The following is a 12,822-nucleotide window of genomic DNA, read 5'->3' as shown; positions in this document are numbered from 1 at the left end:
AGAGATTTCCCTTTGAAAACAAATGAAAATCAAATCTTTTTCTCATTATTTATCCACAGATGATTACCAATTGTGCCCAAGAAAGCTATCGATCAACGCCTGTTTAATTGGGATATTAAATGATTAACAGTGATAAATGAGGACCAATTTTTTGTGTTTAAAATCTTTACATAATTTATTACAAAATTATAAAAACAAACCATCCAATTTGTTGTAACAATTGATATTTTTACACATTTTATAAATCTATTAAAGAGGATAAATTTTTACTAATGAAACTGCTTATTTACACGACATGATGATATCCATGACCAATAATGCGACGACGGCAGGCTTGGTAGAGATGAGAGGAAAATTTGGTGAAATTGTCAGATATTTTGGCTTGTGATTCACTGAGGATATTGGCAAATATATACATTTTAGACAGCAAATATGGATTTTCACCTAAATTCAGGCAATCAGAATGAAATTTTGTCACCATCTGACTGTACAATTGATGATCATTTATCTTTACTGCTTGGTTGTTTTGGATTATGGATTGTGGATCACTGCAATAACCGACAGCACACATGTCACTGCTTAATCGATAGAAGGCTCTGTCAATGGAGTTTCGGGCGTTTTTTAGTTCATTGAAAGGTTCATCATTATGTGTGTCCAACGATTCAAGTCCAGCCATTTCGAATGGTACAGCAAAATTGGCCAATTGGTCTTCAATTACAGTAGGATTTTCTGTTTTTACACTCTTTTCGAGACCCATAAATTGTCCAGCACGCAAATCACCAAATATTTTTGAGCCAAACTTGTTTGGGTTTATTGGGGTTTGAGGTAATGCCTCATCAAGTGCTTGAATAATGGAGTCGAATTGTTGATCCAATGTTTCGTCCATAAGGCTTTCCTTGGATCCAGCATTAGCTAACCAGGCAACTGAATATGAAGTACCAAGGCAAGTGTATGGAAACTCTGGTTTATTACAAAAACAAGCGTAGTTTTGCTGGTCAGTCGAAGTCGATGTAACGCCGTAAATATTAACATTGTCTGGTAGGACAGAGTCAAACATGGAGGCTGAATGGTCTGTATCAAGTATAATCATAATTTGTCCATATTTCGAGTCATTGTTCAAACCAGTCAAAGCTTGATTTAACGAGGCAGAGGTTAATACATCACTTGGAAATCCGATTAAACCACTTGCTCCATACGAAGAAATGTAAATTAATACTGAATCATTTGGACTCGAGTTTAACACTTTGTGAGTTGAATTGGTTGAGTTGCCTCTCAAAATCTTTAAGAAATTAGTGGCTGATACTTGGGCACCGGAGTAGTCAATTTGAAGATCCAAGTAAACATCGGGGCCATCCGGTGAATTGAATAATTTGCCTTTAAATGGATTCTTTTCATGATTAACAACATCGTTGACCATCATTACGATAATGTTTTCCCGGTTAACTCCATGGTTGACTAAAACTTGATAACCATGGGCAATATTGGCTTGATGTCGATAATTGGTCCATCCAGAAGTACCAGCAACTAAAATGGCATGAATTGAAGCCGATTCACTACGAGATGATAAATCAATTAAAGGGTTACAATAAATTAAATGAAACAATGTTAAACAAATAAGCCAAATACAAAGTAACTGTTTGTCAAGGAAGGCCATCTTGATTTAGTTTGATGAACTAAAATCTTTTTTGACTCTTTTATACCAAATTTAGTTGAAAGGTTGAACCAAATTATCTTTTAATCGATTGTTTGAATCATTGATATAAAAAATTGATTGTGATTAAATTCGAAGGTGGCCTACCTTGTGTTTTCTGGTTAGGTTCTAGGTTAATTCCCATCTTAGATCTCATTGTTTTACTGATCCCAAGTACTTGAGTTTTGATACATAATATGATGAAAAGCTGATTAATATCTATAACAATGATGAAGAATTGATCATTATCCATTTTGGCAACTGTTTAAAAGATAATCAACTAAATTAGATCGAAAATCATCCAAGATAATCTTTCTATTCATTTTCCCGGTCTTGATCAAGGTTGATTAGCTTTTGATTATGGCTGACAATTGTTTCATCATAAAGACTTTCCAATAATCCAGGATCTCCCCAAGCATCATGGAATAGTTTTTAAAGATATTAACTCACGTGTTTCATATCTAATCTGAATAACAGTTAACTCAACTGCTGTATTCAATCAAGTTCCAGGTTCAAAACTATTAGCCTTCACCTTAGAGCTAACAGAAAAAGATTGAAAACTCGATAAAAGATCGTCTGATCTGTTTAAAGGTGACATTTCACGGATTTAAAGTCATTTTAACATTGAAAAAATTACTGTTATTGTTGTGACACAATTGTGATATCTGTCATGAGATTCAAGTTTTGAATCTCGTTGCACTTGAAACTTAACATGAAATGAATCAGCTGGCAAAAGTCAACACATTATTGCAACAATAGTTAGCGGTAAATTCAAAATCAAAACTACTGACATGAAATGCAACCAAATAAATAAATAGCTGTTCAACTTCACCAATACGGATAGTTTTCAAGTTAAATTTCAAATCCCATCATAATATATTGAGATAATCTATAGTTGATTGTAATTTTTAATACTCTTCAATTAGCCTGTGCTAAATACTAATGCAGCTTGCTTTACAATAAATTGAATTTACAGCTTAATTATCCTTGATTCAGTGTTTTTTGTGTCAAATTTACTTTTATCAATCGTTTAAATTGTTGTTTTCACTGTTCACAATTAAGTGTTTACTTGGTAAATTAAAATCCTTTCAATATTTCATTTTCATTTCATTAAAACCCGCATTCATTTTCAAGTTGACCAAATGTATTGCCAGTCTCATCTCTCAATATAAACATGAGTAATGTTATTTACTTCATTATCGAGTGATTATCATTAAAATTATCGTTTACTTGAACTTGAAAATGTAATGCTTCGCAGTTAGCTTATTTACAATAGAGACTGCTCATCATTTTACCCTGAACATCATCTTGTTTTTCCTCTTACTCAGAATCTTCCACTTTCATAACATCCTTTTTCTTCTTTCTCTCTGTCTTTCTCGTTCTATTGAAGCGTATTTTTACCTTCTTCCTCGATACACACAGACAAACATATTAATAATATAACGTTAAAAATTATTTCCAGTTATGAAACTCCTAATGTTGAAATGAGTTCACCAAAGTATAGAGAAATAATTTCAACAAATTTTCTCCTGTATACATCTGTATCTGGTTTGTAACTGTTCATCGTAAATATTCACCTTTCCCTTGACAAGGGTAAAGCCGAGTTGATACTGTTCTTTGGGTTTTTCTGGTTGCTTCAAGTGTTGCCGGGTAAATAACAGTAATCTTTTAAAGATATCATTTGTTTTCTTCTTTCACCCTGAATCTTCATAACAGCATTTGTTAATAAACAACTCTCTAAAAGTGCTCAACCAACTCAATTTTGGAATCTAACTGCTGCTTTCGTCTTAACCAATCCGTCAGATGTTTTAGTGAAAACTATATATAGGAATCCAAGCTTGGTTCGTCGTTGAATTTGGACTGTTGTTGCCCAGTAATCATATGATTATCCCTAGGAGTTTATCCAGTGGTAATTCAAAAGATCAAACAAATAAAAATAGTGTGATTGACCTTCATTATCCTCAGCATCTGTATAACCATCAACACCAAAAACAATCGCAGTCATCTCAATCGTTGAATCCATCGATCAGCAAATTAAATTATTTGAAAAATAAAAAGCCAATCAGATCGACATCCCTGTTAACCGGAACACCAATGATTGACGAAACAGAAGATCTTTTGCTATCATATGGAGCTGACCCATCGTCACCTTCACCGCCACCACATCCACCTCCTCCTTTACCACCACCACCGGCACCAGCCTGTTCATCGTCTAACACTTCATTATCCCTAAGCAGAGGTTTTAACCTTTCCCTATCCTCGACAACAGCAGGTGGGGTTACAGCTTTAAGCACAGCTACCACAACTTCAGTGATAACTGGTAAACGTACCAATAAACGTAAAGTGGCTCTGGTAAAAAGTGAAACGGACTCTTGTGAGACATTGTTAGCGTGCCTTGTTTGTGGTAAAAATTTTGTCTCTTTCGGTAGATTGAAATCTCATGAGAAAACTCATTCCAAATCAAGACCCTTCAAGTGTATTGATTGTGGTAAAACATTTACTGTTCGTTATTCGTTAATTTGTCATACTCGGGTTCATACTCGAGAACGACCTTATGGCTGCTCATTTTGTGGATCAAGATTCTCTCAGGCTTCTTCTCTGAAAACTCATCAAATATATAAGCACACCAAAGAGTTTCCTTACCTTTGTAAATATTGTGGACGTGGTTTCATCTCTCCTGGCCAAAGACATGAACATATTCAAAGGACACATCTCAAATCATTTTCATCTCTTTCATCACTCTCTTCAAACACTTCACCTTCATCTTCCTCATCTTCGTCCTCTTCCTCTTCGTCATCCTCATCCCATGTTGATAGTCACTTAAAATTTAAATGTCGTCCAACAGAACCTCCAGTGATTCGGCCAAGTGTCCCCAAGATGACAACAACGTCTGTTCAAACTGACATACGGCTTCCACCGGGTTTAATTTATTGATTAACATCTTGTTACATTGATTTAATGGTGAATCTAACCATTTATTATCAACCAAAAACGCTGCAGTGCAAAACATTAACCGCAATCCAATCATATTAATATCAAGTTTCTTAACTAAATTAACTGGATTGTTTCTAGACAGGGTTTTCTCTAACAATATTAACTATTAAATGTGTAAATTGGTTACATCTGTCTAAAAATCAGTAGACGATCAGTTGAAATCGAGGTTCATACTGATTCACCTCGTTTTCCCTCTCACATTAGACATGTAATCATTGTTTGCAAATGATAAATTAAAATTGATTTAAAACACTTATTGAGTTTTTTCATTACAGTATTTGGTTCGCTAACTGGACCTTCTCCCATTCTGTTGATTGCTTGTACTTTGAACAGATATTTTTCGTTATTCATATACATGTAATTATTTTTCTCAACATACCTCCTTGAACCATTGCTAATAAGCATCAGCCTGTGACTGCCTGAGTTAAACCATTTTTCAAGAACAGGGTCGATGTCCTTCAATACCTCAACGATGAGATAATGTTCACTAATACTCCCCTGAAGGAGAAAGGGCTGAAAGGCTGAAAGGGAATCACTAGAATGAACTGATTGTTTAAACTGTAAATTTAATTATTTCCCCCTGTATTTCAAATAGATTTCAGCACTCCGAAAAAGCCAAAAACTCAAAGAAATACTGTAGTTCTGAACAAAATATATTGTGATTTGTTCCAAAAATAATACTTGATTGTATTTAAACATGTAATATAAAGGTGGTTTAAGAAATTTAAGCATCACATAAGTTTGACATAATGATAGTGTAAATCTATGGAGGAATCAATTGAAGTAAAAATATGAGTACTTCTTACAACCCATAGTCAGTAATTAAAACTATAAATATAATACTTAAGATAATTTAAGTAAATTACAGATAATCCAGAATTTGAAAAACATATTGCAGATATGATTGAATGTCGAGAGTATATAGATTGCGGCTCCATAGTCACCCTATTTTCATGATTAATTGATTCAGGATAGTCTTGATTAAGTGCTTAAAATTAGTGGTGGCCTGGACAACGAAGTTTGGAAATTTTTACATTGCTCAATATTGAGCTAACACGTGAATAGAATGTATTCCTTCCATGATTAGCTTGGATTAGAGCATGATAATCTCAAGAGAGTTGAAGAGTTTTTTTATATTATTTTAAGTAAAAGATCAGCAAGCAACGGTACAAGGTGGAACCCAACCTCCAAAAGTCTTTTCAATCTCATGCGCTACAGCAATGGTGTAATGATCATTATATGGATTAGCGACAACTTGTAAACCCAAAGGAAGACCTTCCGAGTTTAGTCCCATTGGACAAGCTGTAGATGGAACACCTAAAACGTTGAAAATTGAAGTATAATTCACGTTGGAAAATTTAAGCAGAGTTGTTCCATGTTTGGTTGCCGGTTCTGGAAATGTTGGATATAAAAGGATTCCATCATCTCCAATTTTCTCTTTAAATTCTTTCTTTAATAATTCTCGAACTGCCAAGTTTCCTTGTACAATAGGTGTTTCCAATGGTGGTGTCGTTTTTTCAACAATGGCTACCATTATAACAGCTAATGAATGAGCGGAAAATCCGAAAACCCATTTAATCAGTTCCCAGAATGGATTAAGAGCATATTTACGATTGGTCATTTCTATCGTAAGAGGAACTGATCCACTTTCCGCAAGACTAGCCTTGAACATGGACAATGTATAATTAAATTTGTCAAATGATATTTTTGTACATTTAATTTTGTATTGCTCCTCTAAATGGTTGACTACAGATTTCAATGAATCTCTCATGTCAGGACTCAAAGGTGTAGTCATTGGATTGTTATCACCTTCCATGTAAAATACTCGCAATTTTGAAATATCTACAGGTTCATCTATTTTGGATAACTTGGCGATACCATCACCAGCCATAGCTTTTAACATCGGGATCAAATCAGATGCATAACGAGTTATTGGTCCAAATGCAAAAAGAGATTCCTTTTCAGGAAGCATTGGCGGATACTTTCCTTTGCTTGAAATTACTCCGGCGCTTGTTTTGTGTGCAAAAATGCCACAATGGAAAGCAGGAATACGAACAGAACCTCCAATATCTGATCCAACGGAAACAACTGATGCTGCTGAAGCTAAGGTCGCAGCGTCACCTCCTCCTGAGCCTCCGGGTATCCTTGATAAGTCATACGGATTATTAGTACGGCCAAAAACAGGATTGTGAGCGTCCCACCACATTAACAGCTCAGGTACATTACACAAAGCCATAGGAATAGCACCAGAATTACGAAGATTTACAATAACTGGAGCATCTTCCAATGCGATGATATTTTTTCTTTCGGGCAGCCCAGAAACTAGATGCATTCCTTCAATACTAACTGAATCTTTACATGTAAATGGAACCCCCAGCAATGGAAAATCTTTGATAGAACGTCCATCATCACCGATAATTCCTTGATTCAATTCTTTTTCGACTCTTTCATCTATTGCGATCGCGTCTTCAAAAGCTTCTTTCCGAATCTCTATAACCGAATTGGTTAAAGGATTTATTTCCTCAATTCTTTTGAAATAAGCTTCAACAACTTGTTTCGCTTTAAGTTTTCCTTCTTTAACTCTTTGACTGATTTGGGTCGCCGTTAATAACAAAATTGGGTTTGTAATTGGAGGAATTAAACCTCGTTTGGTTGGATGAAAAAAGTTACCATACACAATCGCCAAATAGTCTAACACTTGGCGAAGTAGCCGAAGAAAAAAGTCCATTTTGTTGGTCTAGAAGATATTCACTAAAATCAAGTCCAATCTTAGAAACAGCAAAGTAATAACAATAAGTGAATCGCGTGGCAAAATAACGAGAACAATAGTCAGATCGGAAGCCGATTTGAAATATTTAGACGACCAAAGACAATCTCTCCTTCAATATCGAATAATACTTAGCAGTTGACTTTAATTTTAAACTGTTGCATAACAAATTATGTAGCCAAAATTACACGAAACAAACAACTCAATAAACACAGTATAGAAAAATTGACTGCTTGTTGACTACACCAACCAAAACAATAGTGAACCAGGATTACAGGTTTTCATCATAAACTGGTTGTCATCATTTACTGAAAAATGTTTAATCAACTGAAACGATAGACAATAATTAGGTCCAATTAATTATTTAATTCAACACTTCGACAACAAAGACTAGAATAATATGCAACCGGTGTCACCTTCACCAAAACAAATAGATAACCAGTTGTTTTTCCCCTAGCGTTGTTCATTTTCTTATTTTTTCTTAAGGTAAACAAACGTTTAATTTTGTGTTTTTTTTGTAAACACCTTTAACAATGTAAACAAAACTTATTCTTACATCACTTCAAGAATTGTTCAATAAGAAGATCCAACTATTATCTTCAATTATTTGAAATTTTGATTTAATTTGATTGATTGATGGTCAAGGAAAGATAGACATGGCCAGGACAACTTATTCTTTGCTGTTGAATTGTTTGACCAGAAGTCTGTTTGGTACTTGGTTCCCTTTCTTTTCCTTGTAATATTTTCCTTGATGATTATAACCTCATACAGTAAGTCACCAATCAATTTTCCTTCAATATTGTGTTTGAAAATATTACAAATACCTGAAGTCTATTATAATTATGGAAATTTGTAGTTTAGGTACTAATCAGAGACAAGATGCAACTCTCTCTGATTTTGGCCTTGCTGACAAGCCTTGTATTATTTGATCACATTTAACCTAATATTAACATATTTAATGGTAAAATCAAAGCGTATTCGTTTACCAAGCTTTAAAGATAATAAAGTTGATCGATTTGCTTTGTTCTTACTAACTTTTACTTTGTAAATTGACTGTGTTATAAGATATTCAAGTACTTTTTTATCTTTCTAGGTAAATCTCGGTGCTATTAATTTGGAGAAATGATATTGCAGTACGAAATCATTCACCCGATATTCTATATTAACTCATTAAGACAACCTACGGTTGTCAACCAGTCAATTTGAATAAACAATCAAACAGCTTGTACTCATTGTTGCATTCAGCTGAGATTCACTGCTGGGTGTTGCCGCCATTACACTATAAGATTACAAGTGTTTGAAATGGCTAAATCAATTCATGTGTTCACTGTTTTGACATTGATTAATTGTTTACTTATACTCTCCCCTGGATCAGCCAAATATGATTCCAAACCAGACAATTTCAACTCGTTGTCAGATACCACTGAAGAGTTGGATGAAGATGAGCTTCAATCAATGGTCCATGAAAAGGCAAAATATTATCGACCTGATGAATGGAGCGATTACTTGGTATGGATTAAAACAGCTGAAAATAATCCAAACAAATGTGAAACACAATCATCACTTGGATGCTTTAAATCTCAAATCGACAATGATTTAGCATATTGGATGGATAAAGGAATAACTCTTCAGGATATTGAAACCTCTAAACCTTATGGTGTTCACTACCAGATTATTAATCATCAACTTTACCGGCAATTTGATTGCATGTTTCCAACAAGATGTGAAGGAATTGAACACTTTCTGTTAAACCTTATTCACAAATTGCCTGATCTTGAAATGGTAATTAACGTTCGTGATTGGCCTGTCACGGTTAAAGGAGATTCAAGAATGCCAATCATGTCATTCTCTCGTGATGACAGTTACAATAACGATATTCTTTACCCAGCCTGGAGTTTCTGGTCTGGAGGACCTGCTATTGATCAATACCCAACCGGTATCGGTAGATTTGATCTATTAACTCGATCAATCGTCGCATCATCACCGCCATGGAACCAAAAGACTGAAGTATGTTTCTTTCGAGGATCACGCACTTCAGCTGATCGAGATTGGCTAATTTTATTAAGTCGTCGTCAACCCGATTTGGTTGATGCTCAATACACAAAAAACCAAGCCTGGAGATCAATTAAAGATACTCTCGGCTATCAACCCGCTCCGACAATATCATTTGAGTATCATTGTAAATACAAATACTTGATCAATTTCCGAGGAGTGGCAGCTTCATTCCGCTATAAACATCTTTTCCTGTGCCAATCTTTAGTCTTCAATATGCAATCATCATGGATCGAATTTTTCTACCCTTCTCTAGTTCCTTGGTATCATTATGTTCCTGTTAATGAATCCAACTTTATTTCAATATTAACCTTTTTCAAAGAAAACGATTCTTTAGCTGCTTCAATAGCATCCAATGGCTTCCAGTTCATAAAGAAACACCTGACGTTAGAAACTGTTGAATTATATTGGGAGCATTTGTTGATGAAATATTCCCAGGCCTTAAAATACAAACCCAAATTGATAAAGTCATACAAAAAGATAGTACCAAAAAGAAAGCCCTGATTTACATGGTTAATGTGCCTTAAATAAATCATGTTGCTAAGTAAATTAGCGAGAATACAGTTTGATTTTGTTTTCATTGAATGGATGAATTTTCAAAGAAAAAGAAATGCATTTATTGGGCAGAAAATAATTTGTTGTTAATTTTTTTTGTGGTTCTCTTTTTTCGAGAATAATCTTGGTTCCATGCAATTTAATACAGTCATGTCAACATTTAACATATATAACAATCGATGAAACAACTATTCATCTAACTCTGGTTATACAATGATCTATACTTGATTTATCTATCAACATGCCTATTATATTTTTATTTCGGACAACTTTACCATATAGTTCAGTTGCAACCTTGGAAGCTTTAGGACCGAAAATTTCTCTCACAACCAAATTAGCTGGCTTGACTGATTTAAAACACCAATAGACAATATTAACATAAATGTCAAACTTGAAAGCGTAAACGAAATCAAAATACTTGAGTAACCTTCTTTCAACTTGTTCCCGTTTATCTTTACTACGTGTAACCAAATTCACCATAAATATGGACGCCTTTGGATTCATTAATTTAACAATTTGTTCCATAAATTCATCCTCAACAAAAGCTTCCGGAGGACAACTAAGACCCGACTGTTGATCGTCGCTATTTACATCAAGCATAATTACAGAATATGTTTTAGCTTGGCTCTCGGATGCTCGACTTATCACTTTTAACCCATCGTCGATAATGATTTTCAATGGTAAGTTGACACTTTCATTTCGTGTTTTAAGATTAAACCATTCTTTTGATATCCTTTCCATGGCAGGATCAATATCAACAACTTCCAAATCACAAGTACCATTCAACTTGAGATTTGCTTGTAAATAGTTAACAAAGCATCCACCACCCAAACCAATTAAAATCATACTATGGTGGCTTTCTGGTTCAGCCAATTCTTGATACACTGCCATTCCAAGGAGGAAAGCATGGTGATGTCTACACGATAAATAGTCAGTGTCAATTACCCAAATTTGATCACGAACATGGCGCAGTCGAGCTTCTGATTGAATCATATTTTGGGAACCGAGGAAAACTAAACGACGGTACCAGGAACCGTCAATGATAACGTCTTCAATTAAGTATTCACCACTAATTGCACTGCGACCAGAGGACATCAATTGGCGTTGACCTTGATCTTCGTTGACAGTTAAAAATTGAACACGTTTATCCTTGAATGATTGTAAAACTTTTTCTTGAGCAAAGTACATCACAATACCTGAAAGTTCACTTTTAATTCGCTCAATTCCACCAGGATAAATGTGATGTCGAGCTAAGTGAACCACCGCCAATCGGAAACATCGAGAATTGTCACACAATTGAATCCGCCCTTCAGGAGTTCCAAAGATCCATTCAGTTTCTCTTCCTTCGGGTACAATAAATATTGCATAATCTTGAGGAATTTTAACTTCAGGTGCATCACAAATGTAGATGTAATAACGTGGATAATCTGGGTTGCCTGCTGAATAAACCTCGACAATTATTTCATTATCTTCTATCGTTTTATTCCGTAAACATGAAGAGAGTATCATTAATTTGTGCAAACTGTCAACTGCATCATAGACTTCAGCCAGACAATCTGTTCCAGTGTACCTCGTGGGTTCAGTAATTTTCTCTGTCAATGTGAAAGTTGTTTCAATGAGCAACTTTTCCTTTGCTGAAGTTAATTTGATGGCTACAACTGCAAACATTGGAAGAACTAAATTATATTGTCCTTTCTCTTTCTGGTAAAACTCTTCTACTCGGGTTATTCGGTGAAAACGAACGATCCACGAAAATTGGCTAACATCTTTAAACCAGGAAACCAAAAATTGCATCATAGTATCAGGCAGTCGAGTAAGGAACATGAGTCGACCAAAATTTTTCAAAAGCCTCGACTCTTTATCCAAACGTGCACCAACCATTGTTAATGCTTTTTCCAAAGCGTTGCTCATATCAAAATTTGCGTAGTACACTTCATCTATACCAGCTTTATCAATAAGGACGGTATAAGTTGGTTCTGGATCTTCTATGTCCATGAGATCGGTTGGAATTACTTTTAAATCAACTTTCTGTTTTCTCGACGACGCAATGGACGTTGTTTCCTTGTCTAACACGACAATATTGTTTACTTCATTAAGAGTCAACCAATGTCCAATTGGTCCATTAGAGGCGCCCAAGATGCACACTGAATCCTTAGGTTTTGTATATTTTTTGAGGAGAAACTTTAAATGTGTATAGTCACCGTATGCTTCGAGATCAAATTTAAAATTGTCTTGCCAAAATTGATCTATCGGAAAATCAGTAGTTATCTTGGTCAAAATGGAATCAACACAGCACCTAGTTTCGATAGCGTGAGGCGGAGGCGATGAAGAGGTTGATGTTGATGCTACCGGCAAGTGAGCATGAGAATGTCCATGAGAATGTCCGTGTGAATGTCCATGAGAGTGTCCATGTGAGTGTCCATGTCCGTGAAAACCAGCCATAATACCAAGAAATAAAAAAAAGAAGCAAAATTTCCAGTTTAAAAAAATAAGATGAAACGATTCAACTGCACAACTAAACAGTTACATTGAGTTTGAACAACGTGAGTAATCAGCTGGTAAAAGAGTCAAAAGGAGAGCATAGATGAGAAAACTCTTTCTTTTATTCTTTCTTTCTATTCGCTATCTTCAATCACTTTTTTAGGTTCAATTTTTTCTGGTTTTCTTCAATTGAAATCAGCTGATAAATTTATACCAATACTTGAACACTAAATGCACCAAACGGTTCATCGAGCAGTCCATTATTACTAATGTAAAGCTTCAT

The 12,822-nt window shown here is 34.9% G+C and overlaps 6 protein-coding genes across 6 annotated transcripts in view; 3 read left to right on the top strand and 3 right to left on the bottom strand.

The window, feature by feature from the left end:
• The window catches only part of LOC107372258 (uncharacterized), a 29,041-nt gene extending 28,359 nt beyond the window's left edge, over positions 1 to 682 (top strand). Inside the window, exon 12 of the mRNA XM_015940463.3 lies at positions 60 to 682. Within this exon, the coding sequence (XP_015795949.1) occupies positions 60 to 107 (48 nt within the window). The 3' untranslated portion in view covers positions 108 to 682. The remainder of the gene's footprint in view (positions 1 to 59) is intronic.
• Positions 148 to 1,659, bottom strand: LOC107372261 (hemoglobinase). Its single transcript, XM_089270383.1, has one exon. The coding sequence runs from the start codon at positions 1,652 to 1,654 to the stop codon at positions 287 to 289; it is 1,368 nt and encodes a 455-aa protein (XP_089126509.1). The 5' UTR covers positions 1,655 to 1,659; the 3' UTR covers positions 148 to 286.
• Positions 1,660 to 2,490: 831 nt separating this feature from the next.
• LOC107372262 (uncharacterized) lies at positions 2,491 to 4,940 on the top strand. The gene is made up of 2 exons (XM_015940468.3): positions 2,491 to 2,762; positions 3,081 to 4,940. Exon 2 carries the CDS (start codon positions 3,572 to 3,574, stop codon positions 4,622 to 4,624), a length of 1,053 nt encoding a protein of 350 aa, XP_015795954.2. The 5' UTR covers positions 2,491 to 2,762; positions 3,081 to 3,571; the 3' UTR covers positions 4,625 to 4,940.
• Positions 4,941 to 5,319: 379 nt separating this feature from the next.
• LOC107372259 (fatty-acid amide hydrolase 2) lies at positions 5,320 to 7,924 on the bottom strand. Its single transcript, XM_015940464.3, has one exon. It carries the CDS (start codon positions 7,410 to 7,412, stop codon positions 5,838 to 5,840), a length of 1,575 nt encoding a protein of 524 aa, XP_015795950.2. The 5' UTR covers positions 7,413 to 7,924; the 3' UTR covers positions 5,320 to 5,837.
• A 650-nt stretch (positions 7,925 to 8,574) lies between these two features.
• Positions 8,575 to 10,052, top strand: LOC107372260 (protein O-glucosyltransferase 1). The gene has a single exon (XM_015940465.3). The coding sequence runs from the start codon at positions 8,754 to 8,756 to the stop codon at positions 10,005 to 10,007; it is 1,254 nt and encodes a 417-aa protein (XP_015795951.2). The 5' UTR covers positions 8,575 to 8,753; the 3' UTR covers positions 10,008 to 10,052.
• Positions 10,053 to 10,096: 44 nt separating this feature from the next.
• Positions 10,097 to 12,585, bottom strand: LOC107372257 (eEF1A lysine and N-terminal methyltransferase homolog). Its single transcript, XM_015940462.3, has one exon. It carries the CDS (start codon positions 12,498 to 12,500, stop codon positions 10,251 to 10,253), a length of 2,250 nt encoding a protein of 749 aa, XP_015795948.1. The 5' UTR covers positions 12,501 to 12,585; the 3' UTR covers positions 10,097 to 10,250.
• Positions 12,586 to 12,822: the final 237 nt, after the last annotated feature.

This window comes from Tetranychus urticae, chromosome 1 (assembly GCF_039701765.1).
Source record: "Tetranychus urticae isolate SD_2017Ah chromosome 1, NJAU_TeUrti_SD_1.0, whole genome shotgun sequence".
NCBI lineage: Eukaryota > Metazoa > Arthropoda > Arachnida > Trombidiformes > Tetranychidae > Tetranychus > Tetranychus urticae.
The sequence above is the reverse complement of the archived record's forward strand: the minus strand, read 5'-3'. Positions and strand labels throughout refer to the sequence as shown.